Source organism: Dama dama, chromosome 8 (genome assembly GCF_033118175.1).
Source record: "Dama dama isolate Ldn47 chromosome 8, ASM3311817v1, whole genome shotgun sequence".
NCBI classification, from domain to species: Eukaryota; Metazoa; Chordata; class Mammalia; order Artiodactyla; family Cervidae; genus Dama; species Dama dama.
In genome coordinates, this window is record NC_083688.1 from 3637078 (window position 1) to 3661927 (window position 24850).

At 54.5% G+C, this 24850-nt stretch overlaps 1 protein-coding gene across 1 annotated transcript; it reads left to right on the forward strand.

Annotated features, from left to right (window-relative positions):
• Positions 1-2832: 2832 nt before the first annotated feature.
• On the forward strand, positions 2833-12072 carry PLA2G2F (phospholipase A2 group IIF). The gene is made up of 5 exons (XM_061147824.1): positions 2833-3029; positions 3674-3726; positions 6900-7044; positions 8435-8544; positions 11890-12072. The coding sequence occupies exons 1-5, from the start codon at positions 2920-2922 to the stop codon at positions 12060-12062; spliced, it is 591 nt and encodes a 196-aa protein (XP_061003807.1). The 5' UTR covers positions 2833-2919; the 3' UTR covers positions 12063-12072.
• The last annotated feature ends 12778 nt before the right edge of the window (positions 12073-24850 follow it).

Below are 24850 nucleotides of genomic sequence, written 5' to 3' on the forward strand. Positions count from 1 at the left end.
GGCCCAGGACTATGCAAAGACTCCCAGGGCACCCCCGCCTGCCCTCCGCCCCAGCCATGACCTCCTTGGCATGGATCTAAGTGGCTCCCGGTTACCTGTATGTTGGCAGCTGTGTCATCAGTATGGACTGGGCCTTACTTCTTGGATCTTCCTCCTTTGGAGTTGAGTGATATCATTAAGAAGCATCTGCAAAAATCGAAGCAAGAACTGAAGCCAAGCTCTGTACAGACAAGTGAAGGCAAAGACCAGCTTCACCCTCCCATCGTCACACTCCGATCACAGGGAGCGCCCGTCTGACAGGGCGGATGCAACCCCTGTCCTTGGGGGAACCCTTGGCCTTTATTGGAGAAATGACAGCCCTCTGCTCCCCAGGATCCCTGGCCTGAGTGCAGTGCAAAGACCCACAGACCAAAACATGTACAGGTGCCCACAAAAGACTGTATCAGCAGGTACCAGTCACCGGCATCCATGAAGGGATGGGTGATTAGATGCAGTGGGACTTTTCTAGGATAACTTCCTGGGAAAGAGAAGGGTCTAGACTCATAGATAGGAAGTTGGGCAGGGGAAGAGGAGGGGTTTGGGAAGCGGGAAATGGGACCAGCCAGCCCGGTTGGTTTGGTAGAGCTAGAAGTACAAGGCAGAAAAGCCGGGGATGGGGAGGGAAGTCCTGGGTGGGGAGGGGCTCACTGCTGTTCCTCACCAGCAAGTCTGGGGACGTCAGAAGGATCAGATGATGAGAAGGTGGGGGCGCAGTTTGGAGGTTTCATTTCTGGTGGAACTCTTCTCGCCTCCCTCCCTGTTCCCCCTCCCACCACCTTAATCCATTTCAAGGCTGGAGAACAGATCTTGGCTCCCTAACACACGGGTTACAAGCTTGAGCACCTGCCTTAAGCCTCACGGCGCACAACACCTGCGGTCTGTTATTATCGGTGAGCAGGATCCTTACTCAGCGACGCCTGGTTATACCCACCGTGCAGCTGAGGACACAGAGGCCCAAGGACCGGAGCCAGCTTGTCAGGATGGCAGAGTCAAGAAGTCGGGGTGCTGGGGTCAGAGCATCTTATCCGTGTAACCGTCCACACTGGGGGTCTCCCAGGGCTCCAGCCCCCCCTGCTCCTCCCCGCTCCCCACAAGAGGCAAGTGGCACTGAGTCCCAGGCCACCAAGATCTCAGCCAGAGGTGACCGGGTTCCCCAGGGCACATTTGGCGATGTGTGGAGACATTTCTGCTTCTCGGAAGCCGGCGGGGGGCGGCGGGGGGAGCAGGGCGGAGCGTGCGTGCGTGCTGAGTCTCTTGCGCTGTGTCTGACTCTCTGCAGCCCTATGGACCACAGTGCCCCCTGGGAAGCCAGGGTGGAGCCCAGGAAGGCGGCAGCTACTGGGTCTAGTGACGGAGGTGAGGGGTGCTGCCCAAGCCCGCAGGAGGCCTAGGATGGCCCCACCAGACGGACGTCGGGCCACACGGCAGTGGTGAGGGGTGCAGACTCGCCCCATCCCCGGTGCGCGGGCTCGCCCTTCCACGCCTGCGCTGGAGGCTTCCTGCTGTCGGCCTGCAGCCGTGGCCCGCTCCAGTCTCAGCCAGAGGTGGGCACCCGCTGCTTGCAGATGTAGGTGGAGGGTTCTCTGCAAATTCTAGACTAAAGCCCTTCCAGACCTGAAGGGAAGTCCTACAGGCACACGCGTGTCCACACGGAGGGCCTCCCTGACAGAGCCGCTCCGTGACCCAACCCTGTTCCAGCTCCGTGAACTCTTTTTTTGCTCTCAGGCCCCAACTTCTGGGCTTCCGTATTCATTTCGGCATTGTTCAGTCAGGAGCGCCCAGGCGGCTCTAGTGGAAAAGAATCGGCCTGCCAGTGCAGGAGTCATGAGAGACGCAGGTTCGATCCCTGGGTTGGGAAGATGCCCTGGAGGAGGGCATGGCAACCCACTGCAGTATCCTTGTGTGCAGAACCCCACGGACAGAGGAGCCTGGCGGGCTGCAGTCCGTGGGGTCGCAGAGTCGGACACGGCTGACGAGACTGAGCATGCACACGCTGCTGAGTCAGTTTGGCCAGGATCCCTCATCCTGACGTCTGATGGGGCTCCTCACCCCCGTCGCTAGGTGACGCCACCCTCCCTGCCTTCAGCCAGATCCTTCCAGTGGGTTAAGCTAGAATGTCCGCTACTCCTGGTGTTTCTTATTAGTAATTTCCCATCCGCTGACCTCCACCTTGGCTACAAATTCCCACTTTCTAGGTTGTTCTATTTGGCGTTGAATCTGATCTGTCTCCTCCACAGCAAGACTCCATCAGAGCGGTTTCCAGCCTTCTCTCTCTTGGTTATGGTGGACTCGGGGTGTTGCCGGGGAAGCCTCAGTACGTTGACCCAGAAGCCTGCTCATCAGTCCCCAGGATGCAAGACTCTCACAAGTTCCTTTGATGGAAAGAAGTTCGATGGCAACTTCTTCCCAGCGAGGCTCACAACCTTCAACTTCTCTCTACGAGGACTCTTGGGAGTCAGCCTCCACCGGGTCCAACGACCCCCTTGAATAAATGGTCTGCCTGGCTGTGCTTTAACAAGTATTACTGAATACTTTTCTTTAACTTATCCTCATCCCTTTCCAGTGGGAAAGGAGAGAACGTGGGCTCGTTTCCCTGCAGATGCCTGGGGAAGGGCCAAGTCCTTGTCCAGTACATCCCGCAGGCCCGAGCACCCTGGGGTGGGATGTGACCGGGCAGCCGTGGGCGGGGCGGGGGCGGAGGGAGGAGGCGGGGCCTCCTTTTTCTAGGCCATGTGCCACCTGCTTCCTGCCCAGGGGCATTGCCCCGGCACTCCCTTGCCAGTGCGCGGCAGCAAGACGCTGGGGCCTGCTCCCCACAGCCTTTGGAGCAGATTGTGGACCCTGCGAGCCCTATGTCGCTGGCCCCCCAGGACCCAGAAGATGCCAGATGGGGCTCCGGCCAACCCCAAAGGGTACAGGAAGAAGGGGCTGGTTAGACACCCCCCTGGGAGGAGGGACCCAAGGCTCAGGACCTCTTCAAGAACCTCCAGGTAGGTGCCTGCCTCCCTGGGATGGAGCCCTCGGTGGAGATGAGCAGAGAGGTGGGTGGAGAGCTGGCTCCTAGAATCCACTTCTTCAGAAAGTCTGAGCCTCTGATGACGGCTGAGATATTGCATTTTCTGCACTACCAGAGCCCTTGGGATCCATCAGTCCTCGTAGGCACTTGAGGCCCAGAGAGGGTAAGGGATCTATTGATGGTCACACAGCATTTTGGAAGTAGAGTTGCAGCTATAATCCAGGGGCTCGGGTCTCTTGGCTCCAGGTACAAAAGTCAGCCACTAGGTGGGGTCACGTGACTGGCGTGCAAATGAAAGGGGCTGGTTCTGCCGTGTGACCAGATCCAACCCCATGAGACAGGGAGCTCTCCTGTCTTGGAAGCCTGGCTCGGTGTGGAAGGGAAGGAGGCTTCTTGTGCCTCTCGGCTCTGCATTGCTTTTCCTCCCGGAGGTGCAGGCAGGTGGGAGATGCTCAGATCTTCCTGCAGGAGCTAATCACAGGGCAAGGGCAGCAGGAACCCGGGCATCGAGGGGTGGTGTTGACCGAGGATGTAACGAGGCCCAGGAGGGAGCCACAGGCCAGGAACCACATGCGGCAGGAGGGACAGACTGAGGACTGGGCTCTCTCCCCCTCTCAGATCTCGCCTGGGGATGAAGAGTTTCATCATCATCACCATCCTGGCTGGCAGCGGTGAGTGAAGGTGCCGGGAAACCCCTCCTTCCGACCCGGACTCCAGCCTTTCTCCTGTGACTCAGCCATTGGCCACAGGCTTTCAGACCCATCGCTGGGTCTCTGCTCCCTGGCTCCACCGGGCTTCGTTCTCACTGTGGGGCTGTTTACTCCTCCAGCCACCTGTAAACACGCCCAAGGCGGTCAGCATTAACTATTTACGAGCCTCCACGGCTCAGGGCACACAGCTGAGCAAGCATCGTAAAGTGCTGGTGGTGTCTGGGCGTCAGAACACTCGGCGACACTAGGGCGCTTGTGTACACAGGAAAACGTGTTTGTGTACACACGCGTGTACGTGCAGACAGGAACTAGTGAGCTTGCAGGCAGGTATCCGCAGGTCTATGTGTAGGGGGTGTGTCTGGGCACATGGTGATGTCTGTGTTGCATAACACACGTCTGGAAGAGGGGTAAGCACGTGTTCACGGCAGCGTGTGTGTCTCTGGAGCGTGTAGGTGTATGTAGGGCGCACACATCTGCACACGCGTGTTGTGGAGCAGTATCTGGGTGTGAGACGTACTGGAAGATGATGGAGGGGGTCCGGGGGCCTCTTCCGTCTTCTTTCTGGAGGGACCCCCCCCACCGCCGCCCTGGACCACAGAGGCTGCTGACTCACGGGCAGGCGTCCTGGCGGCAGGTGCCCTGTGTGGGCAGAAGAGAGGCTGAGTGTTCCACTGGCTGGCTGTCCAGCTGGTCAGCACCCCCGGAACCCAGCCACGTTTGAGACAAAGAAAGACAATACCAGAACCAAAATGAAGTTAAGTGCAGCCAGACATGAGAAATGGTTGGTTGAATTCAGGCACAGTGGCCTGTTATTTAGAAAATAACCCCTTGAGTCCAGCCCAGCCCAGGGGCCTGGCACAGAGGCTGCAGGCTGAGTGAACACAGGTTTTGTTTCTCCTGCTCTGAGTGGAGTGCGGACGTGGCCGCCCTGGGTGTTGCACGTGCGTGAGTGGGAGTGTGTATGCATGTGTACAGGTGTGGGAGGTGAGTGTGGGTCTGTTTGTGAGACCACGTGCGGGTGGGAGGTATTTGTGGGTGAGTGTGCGTGTAACTGTGTGATATATGGAGGAGAGTGCGCGGCGGGTGAGTGTATGTTTACATCTGCCTGTGTGTAAGGATATGACGTGTGTCTGTCCTGCGTGTGGATGGGTGAGTTTTCGGTGAGAACTGATGGTTGAGGGGTCCCGGGGATGGAAGCTGCCCCCCACGGGGCTAACACCTATAGGATTAGGGGCAGGAGGCCAGGACCTCACAGGGGGCAATGGGTCCCGGGCCCTGGAGGGGAGGGTCTGCCTTACTTATGAACCCTGCCCCTGGCCCCGCAGCACTAATGGAGAAGCCTGCTTGCAGATGGGGGTCTGTCTGACCCCCAGGCTTCTGGGGACACATTTGATTCTGGTGACAAGAACCCTGAAGAACAGAAAGGACTGGGGGAAGCTGATGTTCCTGGGGACCCTTCCAGCCCCCGTCTCTCTTCCATTATGGCCAAATCAGAGCCAGGCCCCCAGGTCGCAGGGACCCCTTCCTCCCTGCCCCAGGCCCAAACAGCAATTTATAGGCTGTAAACCACCCTCTTAAGGTCGTCGGCATTTCTCCCCGCACCTTCGTTTCCTCTTTCATTTGCTACTTATTCTCTGTAACGACAAAAATCCCAAAGATTGACTGGAAGAGGCAGGTGGAGCAGGATTCCCTAAATCAGCTCTCTGAGACGCCGTGGGAAGAGCAAGGGTCTGGTGCGAGCTGGGTGCTTGCACTTCCCTGGAGGCTGGGGTTGTTATTCCCATTTTACAGATGGGAAGACCGAGGCCTAGGGAGCCTTAGTTCTGGGCCTGCATCTGTCTGACTCCAAAGTTTGTGCCCTTCTCACCGAGGCAGGTTGAGGTGGTGAGCTCCCCCATCATCACTAGCGATGTTGGACAGCCAAGTCTCCAGAAGCAAGTCATTTCAGCCTTTGGGATTCCATCTGGGCTCTGTTTCTGAAATTCTTGGCTTCCTCCCTCTCCCAGTGCATTTCCTCTATCAGGCCAGGAGCGGGGTGGGAAACATGACTTGAGAGCAGGGGGAAAGGTGCTGAACTAGGCGCCTTGCCCCGGGCACAGCTGGAGGAGCCTCCCAGGGGAGCAGCAGGGGTGAGGGGTGGTGAGCTGGCATCCCAGCCCCCGGGGGTCACGGACCTGGGTTCAGGTCTGGGCTCTGCCACAGATGTCCAGGCTGCATGGAGCAAACCACCTCTCTGAGCCTCAGCTGCTCATCCATAAAATGGGGTAAGACCGGCCCTCCTGCCTGTGTGTGTTGGGAGGGTGTGGACAGCTTCACCCAGGTAAGAACCCAAACACCAGGCTCGATGTTGACTTCGCCATGAGCCACCACACCCGCGATCCTGGGAGGCAGGGAAATAGGAGGGCAGCAGACGGCCCTGGGGTGAGCTGCCTGAAGAACGCCAGGAAGCCAGCTCCATGATTCTGCTGGTATCGGAAGGGTTGTTGCACTACCTGTGAGACAAGGATAAAGGGGAAGAAATGTATACATGGGCACGTGTGTGTGTGTGCATGTGTGAGTGTGTTCACTGCAAGTCCAGAACACCCAATTGTCTCCAGATTAACCCTGAGATGCTCTGGCCCCAGGCCCTGCTGGGAGCCCAGGAGCCAGGCCAAACCAGCAGGGCCCAGAACCGTGTTCAGGAGAGCACGTGGCATTTGGGAAGCCCCTTAGGGTGTGTCAGGCACTGGGCTCTCCCTGTCCGGGTCCAAATTCTGCCTCCACTGATTTTCAACAATGTCTCCTTGTGCCAGTTGCTAAATGCTCTGGCCCTCGATCGCCTCATCTGTAAAATGGGTTTTTTTTTTTAAACAGGGCAGCAGTGAGCACTTGATGGATTCAGGCATGGAAGGGCGTCGGGCAGGGCCCACTATCACTTTATTCTGGGGGATGTGGGGCTCAGGGTGAGGACGTGGGCAGTGCACCACACGGGGCGCCCTGTGGAGTGCTCCCTCCTTCTCCTCTGCCCTCCTCCCCTGCCCCCTGTCTCCCGTCCCCTGGCCTCAGCCCTGGGGAGTTGGGAGGACAGCCAGGCAGGTGGGAGCGGCCACGAACGGGGCCGGGAGCTCACCATACCCCTCTGTTCTCTCTCCCAGTCCTGCCTGCGGCGCGCAGCAGCCTGCTCAACCTCAAGTCCATGGTGGAAACAGTCACCGGGAGGAACGCCATCTTGTCCTTCGTGGGCTACGGCTGCTACTGCGGGCTGGGGGGCCGCGGCCTGCCCATGGATGAGGTGGACTGGTAGGTCCCGAGAGGCTGGGTTACTCTCAGAACTGGGCGGGGACAGCCCAGGTCAGACCGTCCAATCTCCAAGTGGTGGGAGAAGGCCTTTCCCCCAAGGAGGCTTGTTCGATGAGTTTGTAACCAGAAGCCTGACATTTGACCTATGTTCTCCTCAACCGTCTGGGATGCTTCCTATTGTCCATTTCCAAGGTCTTGGGCTTGGAGGCATTAAGTTCAGTTCAGTTCAGTCGCTCCGTCGTGTCCGACTCTTTGCAACCCCTTGAACCACAGCACGCCAGGCCTCCCTGTCCATCACCAACTCCCGGAGTTTACCCAACTCATGTCCATTGAGTGGGTGATGCCATTCAACCATCTCATCCTCTGTCGTCCCCTTCTCCTCCTGCCTTCAATCTTTCCCAGCATCAGGGTCTAGAATTTCCATTCTCAGCGGAACTTTTGACCTGTCCCCGAACACACATGGGCTTCCCTGGTGCCTCAGACGGTAAAGCATCTGCCTGCAATGCAGGAGACCTGGGTTCCATCCCTGGGTCAGGAAGATCCCCTGGAGAAGGAAATGGCAACCCACTCCAGTACTCTTGCTGGAAAATTCCATGGACAGAGGAGCCTGGTGGGCTACAGTCCATGGGGTTGCAAAGAGTCGGACACGACTGAGTGACTTCACTTTCACTTTTCTTTTCACTTTCTTTCAAACACACATAAGATCAGTAATCACAAAGCTGGACAAAGCAAGGGCTGAGACCCCTGCTTCCTTAGACAGGAGGCTGTGTAGGGCAGGACCGTGCCTCCCCCATCAGACTGGAAGTTCCTGGAAGCCATGGCTTGTTCTCTGCTCCTTTCCCCCATCCAAAGCAGCCAGCACCGAGTCTGGTATCCCTGGGGGCTTCATAAATGCATATTGACTAATATTGCATATTGACTAATGCATATTGCCTGCCTTTCACGAGAGGGGATGGGACGGCCACATCAGCAGTGGTTCCCTGTCCCCCACCCCCAAGCCCCTCTTACCCCTCCAGACCTTGGTCCCTCCCTGGCCATCTTGCACAGTCAGGAGTAGCCCCTTCATTTAGCCAGTCTCCTCCGCCGTGGACTTCACCCAGGCCCCTCCCTCCCACCCGGACCCCTCCGACAGCTGCAGCCAGGGCTCTGGGTAGGGAGAGCTGGAGCTCTGGGGAGATGACAGAGAGAGGGGGTCATGGACAAGACTCCGGAGCGCTGGCCTGACTCCTTCTGGCTGTGTGACTTCAGGCAAGTAACTGCCCTCTCTGAGCCACGGTCTGAAGCTCTTACTTGTGAGGGATGGGAACAGTTGATCAGGTCAGGGCTCACTGCTGGCGGGAGAGGGGCCAAGCCTGGCCACATCTGCCTACCCTCCCCTCCCTGCCCCTAGGTGCTGCCATGCCCACGACTGCTGCTACCAGAAGCTCTTTGACCTGGGCTGCCACACCTACGTGGACCACTATGACTACACCATCGAGAACAACACTAACATTGTCTGCAGTGAGTGTCCCCCACCATCACCCCCTTCCCCCAGGAAAAGCAGGAACTGCCAGCCATCGCCCTAGCCTGTGCCGGGGGCTGTGGGCAGGGCTGCCAGATGAAATATAGGATGTCCCACTAACTCTGAATTTCAGATAAACAATGAACAGTGTTTTCATGTAAGTTTATACCGACTCAATGGACATGAGTTTGAGCAAAATGCAGGAGGTGGTGAAGGACAGCAAGCCTGGTGTGCTGCAGTGTCACAAAGAGTCAGACACAACTGAGCAACTGAACAACAAATATCCTAAATATTGTGTGTGTGTGTGCATGTGTGTGTGTGTGCATGGGTGTGTGTGTGTGCGTGTGTGTGTGTGCATGCTAAGTTGCTTCAGCAGTGTCCAGCTCTATTTGACTTGATGGACTATAGCCTGCCAGAGCCCTCTGTCCATGGGATTCTCCAGGCAAGAATGCTGGAGTGGGTCACCATGCCCTCCTCCAGGGGATCTTCCCGAGCCAGGGATCGAACCCGACTCTCTCATTTCTCCTGCATTGGCAGGTGGGTTCTTTGCTACTAGCATCGCCTGGGAAGCCCAAATATTGCATGGGACATACTTATACTAAATCTTAGCAGAACATTAATTAGTATTAATATAAAATAAAGAATTAGTGTAAGTATATCCCACAAAATATTTGGGATACACTTATACTAAAACTTCCCTGGTAGCTCAGACGGTAAAGCGTCTGTCTGCAATGTGGGAGACCTAGGTTCAATCCCTGTGTTGCAAAGATCCCCTGGAGAAGGAAATGGCTACCCACTCCAGCACTCTTGCCTGGAAAATACCATGGATGGAGGAGCCTGGTAGGCTACAGTCCATGGGATCGCAAAGAGTCGGACACGACTGAGTAACTTCACTGGTGGTGGTATACTAAAACTGTTTATTGTCTGAAATTCAGATTTCACCAGGCACCTTGCTTTCATTTGCTTGCTTGCTGAATCTAACAGGCTCTGGCATATAGCCCTGAAGCGCTCTGAGGCCCCCACCTGAATAGACACCCTGATTCTTCAGGCCCCACTTCAGCTTTGGAGAACTTAGCGACCTTGACCCAGTGGGCTGAGTTTGGAGCAGGCCCAGTTCTCTCTGTTTTTAACTAGATCCTCGGGTGATTCTGAGACTCTGTAGCAGGCTGGCCTGGGAGTCTGGAGTCCTGTGCTGACACCCAGGTTCGGCCAGCATCTCCTCCCCGTGTGGCCCTGGGCAGGGTCCATCCCCACCTGGCTCCAGTCTCCCCATGGGTACATTGAGGGCTTTGGATGTGAGCAGACCCCCTCCCTTCTAGTTCTCTCACTGGGACCCCAGTAAATGAGGTGGCCCCCTGCTAGGAACACCCAGTGTTTCTAGGGATTTGAGATGCTGGAGCCAGGCCTGGCAGGTTCCCTCACTCTACCATGGACTCTCCACGGTCATTCCCTCCCCGAGGGGCGCAGCATCCCTGCCTGTGGCAGCTCCCCTCAGTGGTCCTGCCGGGGGCAGCAGGCGTCCCCTGGGTGGCCCGGGCTCCCTCTGTCCCCTTACATTAACCAGGCTGTGTGTCACGCCTCACTAAGAGCTCACGAGCAACGTCAGCTTTGAAAAAAAAAAAACAAAAACAAACTCAAGACTGCTGTTCTCTGGGAAAGAGTCTGGTGGGGACCCAAGCACTTCTGGGGCCCCTTGGCAGCCCAGGGCTGAGAGTTCCTCAGATGCTGCTGTTCAGATGTAGAGTGGAGGCGCTGCTTGAGAGAGGAGTCCATTAAGCAGATCAGATCTCCCTCCTCAACCCCCAAGACTGTGGACCAACCTGAGTTGTGGTTTTCACACTGGGTTCTGGAGACTTCTGGGACCAGCAGGTCAGCTGCTGTGAGCGTTGATGGGGAGGTACCCCTGAGTGGTCCAGCTGGCCCTTTGCTGTATTTTATAGCTCAAATGGCTTCTCTTTTAGCCACTTGAGATATTCATCTTTGATAAAGTGTTTCACATCAGAGAAAGGATTCTGCTGATGGAAAGTTTGCAAGTTTGCAAACCACTGGGCTAGTGGGTGGTTCTTGAAGAGGGTTTCCTGAACCTGCAGCATCAGCATTACGTGTTAGAAACGCAGTTATCAGGTTCCCCAGACTCACTGAATCTGAATCTCCAGGGGTGGGGTGGGGCAGCCTTTGTTTTAAGAGCCCTCCAAACAGATTTCATTTTCTTGTCCGCTCCAAAATCACTGCGAACAGTGACTGCAGCCATGAAATTAAAAGACACTTGCTCTTTGGAAGGAAAGCTATGATAAACCTAGACAGCATATTAAAAAGCAGAGACATCACTTTGTTGACAAAAGGTCCATATAGTCAAAGCTTTGGTGTTTCCAGTAGTCATGTATGGACGTGAGAGTTGGACCATAAAAAAGGCTGAGTGCCGAAGAACTGATGTTCTCGAATTGTGGTGCTGGAGAAGACTCTTGAGAGTCCCTTGGACTGCAAGGAGATCCGACCAGTCCATCCTAAAGAAAATAAGTCCTGAATATTCATTGGAAGGACTGATGCTGTGGCTGAAGCTCCAGTACTTTGGCTACCTGATGTGAAGAGCTAACCCATTAGAAAAACCCTGATGCTGGGAAAGATTAAGGGCAAGAGGAGAAGAAGGCGACAGAGGATGAGATGGCTGACTGGCATCACTAACTCAACAGACATGAATTTGAGCAAGCTCCTGGAGATAGTGAAGGACAAGGAAGCCTGGCGTGCTGCCGTCTGCAGGGTCACAAAGAGTCAGACACAACTTAGCGGCGGATCAGTGACAAGCAGCCTATCCTAAAGCTCACCTGAGCTGAGAACTCAAGGGTAGATGATCTCTGAAGGCCAATAATAACAACGTTTACTCCGTGGGAGGCACTGAGCTAAGCTCTGCTCAAGTGTCTTGCTCCCTCCACCCTTACCACAGCGCCCTCCAGAGTGGGGGTGTTGGGATTCTGGGCTTGAAGCAAGGAAGCCTGTGATGGCAGAAAGTGGGGAGGAGGCGGGGTGGAGATGGGGGGATTAGTTCCTGACACCTGAGTCCCTACCCCAGCTCAGCCCCGGGCTTGCTGGGTGACTTAGGCAAACCACACCCCATCCTGAGCCTCAGTTTCCCCAACTCAACACTGCCCAGCTGGGCTTCCATGGTTCTCTGTTTCCCACACGTCAGGGGCCCCTGGAGGGCTGGGGATGCAAGAGGCTGGGCCCCGGCCCTGACCTCCTGTGCCTGCAGGCCCGGGGTGGGCCCCCCGGACGATGGTGCGGCCGGCCCGGGACCACTTTCGGAGGCCCCCTGTGACCTCGGGGTCCGCACGCTCCACTCTTCACAGGCGAGCTCAACCAGACCGAGTGTGACAAGCAGACATGCGAGTGTGACAGGAGCGTGGCTCTGTGCTTCCAGAAGCAGATATACAGGGAGGAGCACCGCAACTACCTCAACATCTACTGCCAGGGCCCCACGCCCAGCTGCAGCGTCTACGAGCCGCCCCCCGCACCTCCCTAGGTCCCCCGGGGGCTGGCGGAGGGGCCGGGAGGAGGCTCTGGCTCTGGGGGCCAGGTGGATGGAGCAGGCAGACGTGGGGGTGGATGGGGAGCTCCCGGGTGCATCTGGCCACCTCCCCCCGGGAGCCCTCCAGCGAGACTGGCCCCAGAGGAATAGGAAAGGTCTGGGTCCTGGCCCTGGCCACCAGGCTCCTCCAGCCCAGCCCTGGGTGTGGCTTTGTCCTGGACATGGCAGGGGGCACATGCCTTGTTGGGGTCTCTCCCAAGCGTGGAAGAGATTGGGGGCCTCTGAGAGGGGCCTCTCGCTGACTGAGCCAGGCATGAAAGGGTGGATCCCAGGGTCTTCAAGACCCAGGCCTGAGGCAGCCAGCACAGGCCCAGAGCTCACTGTGTCCTAGGAGCAGGCTCCCAGGCAGACAGAGTGCTGGTCACAGGTCTGGGTTCTGGGGGCCCCTCGGCTGCTACTGTGGGACGAGTTGGGGTGATCCATGCTTTGGGGGCCTCCAGAGCCCTGTTAGAGAGCATCCTGGCCCCCATCGAGTTGGCACACGTGTCCCGGCCCAGATCGGATGGTCAGAGGGCTTGTGTCCCAGCCCTGAAATCCAGCCTCAGTGACCCAAAGAGCCTCCGAGCAGGCTCCTGGGCCCTGACAGAACCCACGTGCACCCCGCCCTGCCCCAGCTCCACAGGGACCCAGATGGGGGCACACACAAATGTGCTCCCCCGGGCAGGCCGTCCTGCCTCTCCCGCCTACCCACTCAGGTCAGGGGAGCAGCCTGGCCACAGCCCCGCAGCCCTGACCAGCTCTGAGGAGGCCCCGACAACACACAGGCCCCGGGTCCCTGACAACACACAGGCCCGGGGGTCCCAGCCCAGACGGCCAGGCGTCCCCCGCGCCTGCCCCCACGTAGCAGCCAGGCAGGGGCGGAATGGGCCAGAAGCCTCTCTCCCTGGACAAGGAGGGACAAGGCCGCAGCCTCAACTCCGAATCCCCCTGATGCGGGGGCGCGGAGAGCCGGAACCCAGCTCGGGGAAGAGGAGACGGAGGCAGGAGGGACCGGGGCCAGGCAGGAGGCCGTGGGGAAGATTCAAGAAGGGGTAGACGGGGAACAGGATGAGGACAGGGAAGGGAGGCGGGAGCGGGGAGACAGGGTGGGGACCAGACTCCAGACCAGAGCGGTCTTGGCAGGAGAAGCGGGTGGAGGAGCCTCGGGGACGGGGGACCCCCTTGGGCCCAGGTTCCCGCTGGGGCCCAGGGGACTGCGGGCCGGGGGGAGGAGGGTCAGGCCCGGCAGGCCGCCCCCTGACGCTGCCCCAGCCCTCATGTCTCCCCAGGTACGCCTTCCTTGCCTGCCCTGCTGACCTCAGGTGTCAGCGGCCTCCGGGCGACCAGGGTGCCCCACCACATCCCGCCTTCTGTCTTTGTCTGGTGTCAACCCCGAGGGGCCCAGTGGTGCAGCGCTGTGACCCCAGGGATGCTCAGAACATCCACCAGGAATCTCGGCCCTCCCCAGGGCGCCCCGAGGACTTACAGTCCCCAGGGGAGGGCTGTGGGAGTGGCGAGAATGTCTACAAAAAACCACGACAGGACTGGACGGAGCCTCACCAAACCACAGCTTCTAGGACGCCTGCCCCAGGGGCTGGGGTCAGCACTCACTCAGTGTGGGACCACCGCTCACCCCATGCTGTCCTGCTGGCCACACGGGGTGACGGCTGTGGTCCCCCACCTGCCCTGACCCCACCTGCGCAGCCACCAAGGTCCTCCCAGGAGCCCACCTTCTCCTCGTTCTGGGCTGACCCCCAACTTCTCTGAGCTGAATCTCTGCCCCTGCCACCCCTCCCCCCAACACCAGGCAGGGATGGAGTCAGGATGGGGAGCCCCCCCAGAGGTGGGGACCGCAGAGGCCTGGGCCCCTTGCCCATGGGAGCCCTGGCTGTGCCCCTCCACACACAAACACACCCTCACCCTCCTGAAAGTCCGGGTGTTGGGAGGTGATTCTGCTGCTAAGGGGTTCTGCCTGCCCCCCAACCTCACCCTAGACTCTCCCAGGTGCTGCGACCCCAAGAGACTGTTCACAGGACTCAACACCCCTCCTCAAACTAATAAAGGCCTCCTTCCTCACCTCCTCGCTGCTGGATCCTCCCTGGCAGGGCACCCACTGTCCAGGCGTCGGGGGAAAGCACAGCGGCTCCCTGCCAGGTCTCCGGCTCTGGCGAAAAATGGGCTCCCTGGTGCCCAGCGGTGGGCATGTCCTGCCCCCTTCCTGTCCCTGGCCTAACAGAAGCAGCCCCCCTCCAGCAGAGGCACAAGTGTCGGGAGGGTTGGAAAGTAGGGCTGTGGTCCAGCGATCAGACAGCGTGAGCAGCCAGTGGGCTGAGAGCTTGCCCGGCGTCCACTCCATGATGCTCTCCGTCCATCCCATCTTTTTTTCTGTTGGAGAACCGAGGCCCAGAGAGGGCGGGTAACTTGCCCAAAGTCACCCAGGTCGTTAGTGATGGTGCTGAACTCTGAATCCTCAGCCTCTGACTTTTCATGTCACCTCCTTGCACCTTCTTAACGAGGACTTGGGCCGCTGGGGCCAGTGGGACAAGTGACTAAGAGTCCAGCAGGGTGCCAGCTCCAGGGTCCTGGCTTGACCCCTTGCCTGTGAGGGGCATCAGTTTCCCCAAGAGCTGAGAGACCAGAGCAGCTGTTTCAGAGGCTCCCCAAAGCTGCGGATTTTCCTGGGACACCCAGGGGTGACCTCTGGGGAAGGGGAGGCTGAGCAGACAGGGGTTGGAGGCCTCCTACTCATCCTTCCATGAGCAACCCTGCTTTTCCTGCGGTACCTACTGCCCCTTCACACGAGCTACTGCAAGCAGAAAAGGGACTCTTCGGCCGAAAGGTTGAAAGCCTTGGACGTGGTCATCCATTGATTGGTTCGTTCATTCAGTGAACCTGTCCTGGTGGTCTCCTATGGGCAAGACTGGGCTTCACGATAGACACCGCTGATCAGACACAGCCCTTGCCCACAGGAAGCCCACAGCCTGGGGCGGGGCGGTGGGGGAGGCAGACACGTGGACCGACAGCCTTGACGTATACGGCCAGGTGGGGTCAGGATGGAGCCAGAGCACGTCTGTGTCAGTCCTGAAAGTGGCCCCCAAGTGGGGGGGTGGAGCTGCAATGGTGTATTAGATACCTCTGGAGGTGGCGAGGGAGAACGGGGCCATGGTTTTTGAGGAAGGACTTTGCTTAACCCAGTCTGGGTGGTCTTTCTCTCCTCAAGTTAGTGAGGTCTTTTATGCTAAGGCTTGAGGAGGGCACTGGACCTCCTTCTGCTGGTCTGAGGGTGGCCACCGACAAAGATGCTCTCCTTGACCATAGTTTGGGCAGGCTCTTGTGAGATCTTTTCCCAACTAGGCCTCCACATGTGGGTTTCTGTCACCCCATTTTAGTAAGAATCCTGCTACGTCAGTTCATTGAGCACCTCCACCCACCCTCAGTATCTGATCAGATTTCTCCTCCTCCACCCCTCCCCCCACCAGTGATATCAGATCACCCCCACCCTCCTTCTCCAAGAATCCTGTTTGGTCAGTTCAGCAGGAATTCCCTACCCTCTCAACTATTTTCCATCCCCACCTCCAACTCCTGCTATAAATCCCCACTTAAGAAAACTCAGGATTTCAGGGTGCTGAAGAGCAGAAACCCACACAATGCCGTAAACCATCTATACTCCAGTAAAAAAACAGAAAACTGAGGACTTGAAAACGTATTTGGAATTGAGCCCAAATCTATACTGGCCCCTGTTGCAGGAGTTATTGAATAAAAGTCTGTTTTGGCCACTTTACTGTCCATCTCTGGTTTGCTAGGAGCTGTGACTCAGATGGAAGAGTCAGATTCACCACTGGACCCTGGGATCTCTGCCAACTAAAAATTGTCACTTGCCAGGTACTTCCATAAAAAGGAAGTCACTAGACACTGCAGCTGCTGACTTTCAACACTCCCTAAAAGGAGTTCAGGGTGGAAATGAGCCTCAGGAATGAGGCTCTCTGTGCTCTGGGAAAAAGTGGCAGAACAGGTCTTCAGATAGTTAGATATTTTCAGGAGAAGATTTTATGAGCCCAATTTCTAGCATCTTCTCATATCTAGAAAAGCACTAAAATCACTTATGGAGACATCTGCTCCTCATAACTAAACAGCAACCTTCTTGAGTAACAGGAATCTTTTGTCAAAATGTGTGCTTGATGGTGCATAACTTCCTTCACCAAAATCACATATATTCTGATGCCTCCCCTCTTTAACTCTTTGGAGCATTTCCTCAGCACTATTTCAGAAGCTATAGTTCTCATTTTGCCCTAAATAAAACTTAACTCACATCTCTCACATTGTGCCTTTCGGAAAATTCGACCCCTCTCACTTTCAGTGGGAAAACCTAGTACCGCCTCATGGGTTATTACATCACAGTCCTATTCACTGTCTCTGAGCTATCTTTCACTTCTCGGTTAGACGCCATTTGCCTTTATGCTTTGTTATCTGCCTTTAAACCCGCACAGATTCTGCCATCCTGCACATTTGATTAATTCTTCTAGTTTTCTCCAAAAGTGTGGCTACAAATCTTCAAATGAATGTTTCCAATTTTTGTCCCCATCCTTCTCAACTTGGAATCATGGGGAACTAAACCCAACTCTCCAGAAACTTATAGGAACTTTCTAAAGAAGCCCTGTGACCTGAAGTTGGATGCATCCAGGATCTTCTCCAAGACTCGAACGTGACCGAGACACCGATGTCTGGGCCATCCACAAAGATGCTGCAAACTGCAAACCAGGAAGAAGACAGATTGCCGCCGCTCTCCTCGCTTCCCCATCTACAGATGCTTCAAGCTCAACCTCTCAGTTGACTGCCCTCTCGACTGAGAAACTGTTTAATTGCTCTACTCATTAATTTCTGTTTTTCTTCTCTTTTTTTTTTCATAGAAATCCCCCTCCTTTACATGTTTAATGGTTCACAACCATCCAGAAAATACCCTTTACTGCCAAGTCTCAACAGATGGTTCCACTGGTCACTAATGAACAAAAAATGATCAGTTGAGAAATGAACTGCTGAAAAAAGTTTGCTATGACCAGTGCGTTCTCTTTGAAGAACTCTATTAGCCTTTGCCCTGCTTCATTCTGTACTCCAAGGCCAAATTTGCCTGTTACTTCATGTGTTTCTTGACTTCCTACTTTTGCATTCCAGTCCCCTATAATGAAAAGGACATCTTTTTTGGGTGTTAGTTCTAAAAGGTCTTGTAGGTCTTCATAGAACCGTTCAAGTTCAGCTTCTTCAGCATTACTGGTTGGGGCGTAGACTTGGATTACCGTGATACTGAATGGTTTGCCTTGGAAACGAACCAAGATCATTCTGTCATTTTTGAGATTGCATCCAAATACTGCATTTCGAACTCTTTTGTTGACTATAATGGCTAATCCATTTCTTCTAAGGGATTCCTGCCCACAGTAGTAGATATAATGGTCACCTGAGTTAAATTCACCCATTCCAGTCCATCTTAGTTCGCTGATTCCTAGAATGTCGATGTTCACTCTTATCATCTTTTGTTTTACCACTTCCAATTTGCCTTGATTCATGGACCTACCATTCCAGGTTCCTATGCAATATTGCTTTTATCACCAGTCATATGCACAACTGGGTGTTGTTTTTGCTCTGGTTCCATCCCTTCATTCTGTCTGGAGTTATTTCTCCACTGATCTCCAGTAGCATATTGGGCACCTACTGACCTGGGGAGTTCATCTTTCAGTGTCCTACATTTTTGCCTTTTCATACTGTTCATGGGATTCTCAAGGCAGGAATACTGAAGTGGTTTGCCGTTCCCTTCTCCAGTGTACCACATTTTGTCAGACCTCTCCACCGTGACCCGTCTGTCTTGGGTGGCCCCACATGGCATGGCTTACTTTCATTGAGTTAGACAAGGCGTGGTCTGTGTGATCAGATTGGCTAGTTGTCTGTGATTGTGGTTTCAGTCTGTCTGCCCTCTGATGCCCTCTCTCAGCGCCTACCATCTTACTTGGGTTTCTCTTACCTTGGATGTGGGATATCTCTTCACGGCTGCTCCAGCAAAGCGCAGCCGCTGCTCCTTACCTTGGACGTGGGGTAGCTCCTCTTGGCCGCACTCCTGAGCCATCACAGCTGCTGCGCAGTGCCAAGAGAACGCACTGGTCATAGCAAACACCCTCTTCCAACAACACAAGAGAGGACTCTACACATGGACATCATCAGATGGTCGACACCGAAATCAGATTGATTATATTCTTTGCAGCCAAAGATGAAGAAGCTCTATACAGTCAGCAAATTTAAGACCAGGAGCTGACTGTGGCTCAGATCATGAACTCTTTATTGCCAAATTCAGACTGAAATTGAAGAAAGTGGAGAAAACCACTAGACCATTCAGGTATAATCTAAATCAAATCCCTTATGACTGTACAGTAGGAGTGAGAAATAGATTTAAGGGACTAGATCTGATAGAATGCCTGATGAACTATGGATGGAAGTTCATGACATTGTACAGGATACAGGAGTCAAGACCATCCCCAAGAAAAAGAAATGCAAAAAAGCAAAATGGCTGTCTGAGGAGGCCTTACAAATAGCTGTGAAAAAAGGGAAGTGAAAAGAAAAGGAGAAAAGGAAAGATATACCCATTTGAATGCAGAGTTCCAAAGAATAACAGGGAGAGATAAGAAAGACTTCCTCAGTGATCAGTGCAAAGAGAAGAACAATAGAATGGGAAAGACTAGAGACACCAAGGGAACATTTCATGCAAAGATGGGCTCAATAAAGGACAGAAATGGTATGGACCTAACAGATGCAGAAGATATTAAGAAGAGGTGGCAAGAATAAACAAAAGAACTGTACAAAAAAGATATTCATGACTCAGATAATCACGATGGTGTGATCACTCACCTAGAGCCAGACATCCTGCAATGTGAAGTCAAGTGCGCCTTAGGAAGCATCACTATGAACAAAGCTAGTGGAGGTGATGGAATTCCAGTTGAGCTATTTCAAATCCTGAAAGATGACGCTGTGAAAGTGCTGCCCTTAATAAGCCAGCAAATTTGGAAAACTCAATAGTGGCTACAGGACTGGAAAAGTTCAGTTTTCATTCCAATCCCAAAGAAAGGCAATGCCAAAGAATGCTCAAACTACCGCACAATTGCACTCAACTCACACGCTAGTAAAGTAATGCTTAAAATTCTCCAAGCCAGGCTTCAGCAATACGTGAACCGTGAACTTCCAGATGTTCAAGCTGGTTTTAGAAAAGGCAGAGGAAAAAAAAGAAAAGAAAAGGCAGAGGAACCAGAGATCAAATTGCCAACATTCACTGGATCATCGAAAAAAAAAGAGACTTCCAGAAAAACATCTATGTCAGCTTTATTGACTATGCCAAAGCCTTTGACTGTGTGGATCACAATAAACTGTGGAAAATTCTGAAAGAGATGGGAATACCAGGTCACCTGACCTGCCTCTTGAGAAACCTGTATGCAGGTCAGGAAGCAACAGTTAGAACTGGACATGGAACAACAGACTGGTTCCAAATAGGAAAAGGAGTACTTCAAGGCTGTATATTGTCACCCTGCTTATTTAACTTCTATGCAGAGTACATCATGAGAAACATTGGGCTGGAGGAAGCACAAGCTGGAATCAAGATTGCTGGGAGAAATATCAATAACCTCAGAGATGCAGATGACACCACCCTTATGGTAGAAAGTGAAGAAGAACTAAAGAGCCTCTTGATGAAAGTGAATGAGGACAGTGAAAAAGTTGGCTTAAAGCTCAACATTCAGAAAACTAAGATCATGGCATCTGGTCCCATCACTTCATGGCAAATAGATGGGGAAACAGTGAAAATAGTGACTGACTTATTTTTCTGGGCTCCAAAATCACTGCAGATGGTGATGCAGCCATGAAATTAAAAAATGCTTACGCCTAGGAAGGAAAGTTATGACCAACCTAGATAGCATATTAAAAGGCAGAGACATTACTTTGTCAACGAAGGTCCGTCTAGTCAAAGTTATGGTTTTTCTGGTAGTCATGTATGGATGTGAGATTTGGACCATAAAGAAAGCTGAGCGCCAAAGAATTGATGCTTTTGAACTGTGGTGTTGGAGAAGACTCTTGAGAGTCCCTTGGACTGCAAGGGAATCCAATCAGTCCATCCCAAAGGAGATCAGTCCTGGGTGTTCATTGGAAGGACTGATGTTGAAGCTGAAACTCCAATACTTTGGCCACCTGATGCAAAGAGCTGACTCATTTGAAAGGACCCTGATGCTGGGAAAGATTTGAGGGCAGGAGGAGAAGGGGATGACAGAGGATGAGATGGTTGGATGGCATCACCGACTCAATGGACATGGGTTTGGGTGGACTCTGGGAGTTGGTGATGACAGGGAGGCCTGGCGTGCTGCGGTTCTTGGGGTCGCAAAGAGTCAGACATGACTGAACTGAACTGAACTGAAAAAAGTTTGAACAATGTGAGAGTTGCAAGTTAAGTTTTATTTGGGGCGAAATGAGAACTGCAGCCTGAGAGACAGTGTTTCAACTAGCTTTGGGAATCTGCCCTGGGAAGGCAAGGAGAGGAGCTAGGACTATATCGGAGTTTTGCAACAAAGGGCAGGTAGTGGTGAATATCAAAAGCTTCTTGTAAATGAGTGAAAATCAGGTATCCCAAGTTAAGGAATTTTGCGCCTTTCTATGTATGGAGAGATGCAAGAGTCTGGGCATGCTGAAATCATTCCTTCGATTTGCACCTCACCTATCTGGGTGTAGCATCTTGTGTTTTCACACCCTGAGTCTCCCCAGGGCTCACCATAGGGAGTGGCTGCAGTCTGATGGCTGCTAGATGGCAGGTATTCTTTCCTTTGAAGTTCCCTTAGGGCTCACCGGCTCACCATTTGCGCAGGCTGCAATCACTGATGACTGCGACATCCTTTGTTTACTGATATGGCAGGAAATATTCCATTTCTTAGAACTCATACAGTTCAGGAGAAAGATCTCCTCTTTCCCTGAACAAGAGGAAGGACTGGCAAAGACTCTCTCCTTGACCAAACTTCAGTCAGGCTCCTCTGAGACCTTTTCTCAACTTGCCCTCAACCTGCGGACTTCTGTATTCATCCCTGCATCATTGCCGTGTCTTAGCAATGCGTGCAAGGTAAGTCTCTCCAGTCGTGTCTGACTCTTTGAGACCCTAAGGACTATAGCCCACCAGGCTCCTCCGTCCAAGGGATTCTCCAGGCAAGAATACTGGAGTGAGTTTTAGCAAGAATCATGCTATATCAATTTAGTGAAGATTCCCACCTTTCCTCAATATCTGATCAAATTTCTCACCCCACCTGCCCTGCCCCTCCACCCAGCTCACAGGTGATATCTGATCACCATGACCTGTCTTTAGCAAGAATCCTGTTAGGTCAGTTTAGTAAAACCCCCCTACTCTCTTAGCAAGGTTCTATCCCCTGATTCCCCCCACCCTTCTCCTTAGTTAGAAACCCCCACTTTTCTTTGTTCTGTTAATAACTCAGCCCAGGAACTTCCTCCGGCGGTCCAGTGGCTAAGACTTCACGGTCCCAACGCAGGGGGCCTGGGGTCCATCCCCAGACGGAGAACTAGATCCCACATGCCACAATTGAAGACCCCTATATGCACAACTGAGGCTGAAGCTCCTGCCTGCCACAACTAAGGCCTGGTACGGCCAAATAAATGAAAAGAAGAAGAAACAAACAAACAGACCTGAGCCCTATACTGTCTCTTTTCCCCCTGTTGCGATAGTTAACAAAATCTACTTTCACCACTTTAACTTCTGCCCGGTTCTGATTTTCTGCACCATCTCTGCCCAGAGGTTGGTCAGCCTTCCATTCTCACTCCTGTTCTTCAGACCCTTCCAGGGAGCGGCTGTCGTCTTTTCTAGAACTTGGGTGACACCTAGTGGTCACATAGATGATGATGATGTTAGTAGCTCAGTTGGGTCAGACTGCGACCCCATGCACTGCAGCCCGCCAGGTTCCTCTGTCCACAGAATTCTCCAGGCAAGAATAGAGGCGTAGGTAGCCATTCCCTTCTCCAGGGGATCTTCCTGTTACCTAGGGTCCGAACCCGGGTTTCCTGCATTGCAGCTGGATTCTTTACCGTCTGAGCCACCACGGAAGACAATGGGCCACGATCGGTCACCATCCAGGCTTTGCTCCACACCTGATGCCCCTCTGGGTCTGAACCCAAAGTGAGAGACGCTGCCCAGGCGGGCAACGCCCAAGAGAGCACTAGGAAATTGTCAGTGTCACTGCACCTTAGCATCGCCATCAACACACATCTCACAAGGAGCCGACCGGGCGCAACACGGACTCTGTCGCTCAAGGGCCACTTGGCCTTGGGTTAGTCACCCCACCCCCTCCCAGTCTCCACCTGCCCTTTCTGTAAAACGTGGGTAATAATGACGAGCATCGTGGGGTCTGAGAACCACATGAGGCCATGGAGGTGGATGCTCCCGGCACAAGGCCTGGGGTCGAGACTGGAAAGTCAGCACTGGAGATGGGGGCCCTGGGCTGCGTGTTGGGACAGAGGTCCTGGTGGCCAGGTCCGCAAAGGGCAGCGGGTGGAAGTAAGGAAGATGCTGATGGGGATGGATGGCCTGTGACCTTCTCCGGCACATGGAAAGCTGGCAGATCAAAGCTGTGGTTTAGCGAGAAAACCGGGCTCTCTGCACAAGGCTGCCGGGGGCAGGGAGGGGAGGAGGAGGGGGAGGCAGAAGGAGGAGGGAAGGAGGCAGCTTGGTGCCCTAGACCCACGGCCGGGCACCCGACGCCTGCCCAGCTCTGACCTGACCCAGCCTGCCCAGCTTTCCACACTCAGGGCCGACCGTGAACGCAGGAGGCGGCCCTGTCCTCCCCGGAGGCTGGCACAGAAACAGCGCTGTCAGCTTCCCTGGCTACGGCTTCTGACGAGCAGCTGATGCTGCCAGCTGTGGCCACTAGCAAAGCTGGGCATCGGGAGGCGGGGGTATGCACACGCGCCTGGAACCCCGCTGCCCTCCTGCCCCCAGGCTGGCAGTCTGGGGTCTCAGGATGTCGGGGCCCAGGAAGAAGAGCCAAGTGTATTAAGCACTTCCTGCAGCTGGCACTGGGATCAGAGCTCTGCGTGTGCCAACTCGGCTAACCCTCCTCGAACCCTACGAGGCGGGGGCTATTCAGAGCTTTGTTTCTAGGAGGAGGAAACGGGCCCAGAGAAGCCAAGTTAGTTACTCGAGGTCAAGCAGCAGAAGCAGGGTTTGAACCCCAACTGCAGAACCTTAGCCTCAGAGAGCAACCCGTCAACTCCCCGCCCCTCATTGCGAGAAAGGGGAAGGGAAAGAAGAAAGTTAGAATCGAAAGACACGGGTTCCCATTTCAGCCCCACCCGCCGGCTCAGACCCTCTGTTTCCATCTGTGAAATGGGGATGACGCTGTCCTGAGATCCTGCTGCTGACCAACAACATGAGGACAGGTGAAAGGGGGCTTCAGGAAGGGTCAGGGGTACACGAATGCTGGTTCTTCATTATCATAGGAAGCCTGGGGCCCAGAAAGAGGAAGGGGGCTTGTGTGCGGTGGTCCTCACTCCAGGGTCCTTCACAGGAGACCCTGGCCTTCTCTCCAGCCCCCTCGCTCACTGCCTCCCACCCCCCTCCATCTCCACTCCTGCCTCCAACTCACCTTCACCCCTGGCCTCCGGGGCAAGAGCCTCCTCCCTTATCTCCTGCCTGGCTTCTGCTCATTCCCTCTGCCTCGCCCTCTCTCCCTTCTGTCTGCCTTGCCTGGCTTACTCCCAACTCACATTCAGGTCTAGAAGCCTCTGCTGACCAGCAGGCCTGGATGGGGTACCCCCAGGTATGTCTGCATCTGGGCGCCCCACTCCTCACCTGTCTCCAGCTCAGCTGTGAGCTTTAGGTGTCAAGGGGAGAGGGGGCCTCCTATTCCCACTGAACCCCCAGCATCCAGCCCTGTCTCAGCACACTGGGCATCTGGGCATTGAGTGAACGCACGAATGAATGAATGAAACCACACAACAACTTGGTGGCTCAGTGGTAAAGAATCCGCCTGTCAATGCAGTTGACAAGGGTTCAATCCCTGGGTCAGGAAGATCTCTGAGAGGAGGAAATGGCAACCCACTCCAGCATTCTTGCCTGGGAAATCCCATGGACAGAGAAGCCTGGCGGGCTATACAGTCCGCGGAGTCACAAAGAGTTGGACATGACTTAGCGACCACAAACAAACAATAACCAAACCCAGAAGCTCAGCTTCCCCGCAGGGCAAGTGTAAATCCCGGGGCAGCCTCCTCCAGTACCCTTCCCCCTGGTCTCTCCAGAACTGGATTCTTTCTGGGATGAGCCTGCGGCAGGAACCTTAGGGTAAGGAGAGTCAGCTGGGCTCAAGTCACTGTCCTTCCACGTGTCACCTGTGTGGCCTTGAGCCTCGGGCAGCTGGGGATTTATCACTTCCGTTCAGTTCAGTCGCTCAGTCATGTCCGATTCTCTGCGACCCCATGGACTGCAGCACGCCAGGACTCCCTGTCCATCACCAGCTCCTGGCGTTTACTCAAACTCATGTCCATTGACCGTCATGGCTGGGCGGTCTCCTATCCTCCTGCAGGCCTCTCTGGGCTTTTTTTCTTGGCGGTGGCAGTGTTCTGAAAGAGGGTGTGCACTGGGCCTCCTGCGTCCTCGCTGGGGAACTGGTGGGCCACCACTTCCATCATGTTTTATGGACCACAGTAAGTCACAAGGCCAGTTCAGAGTTCAG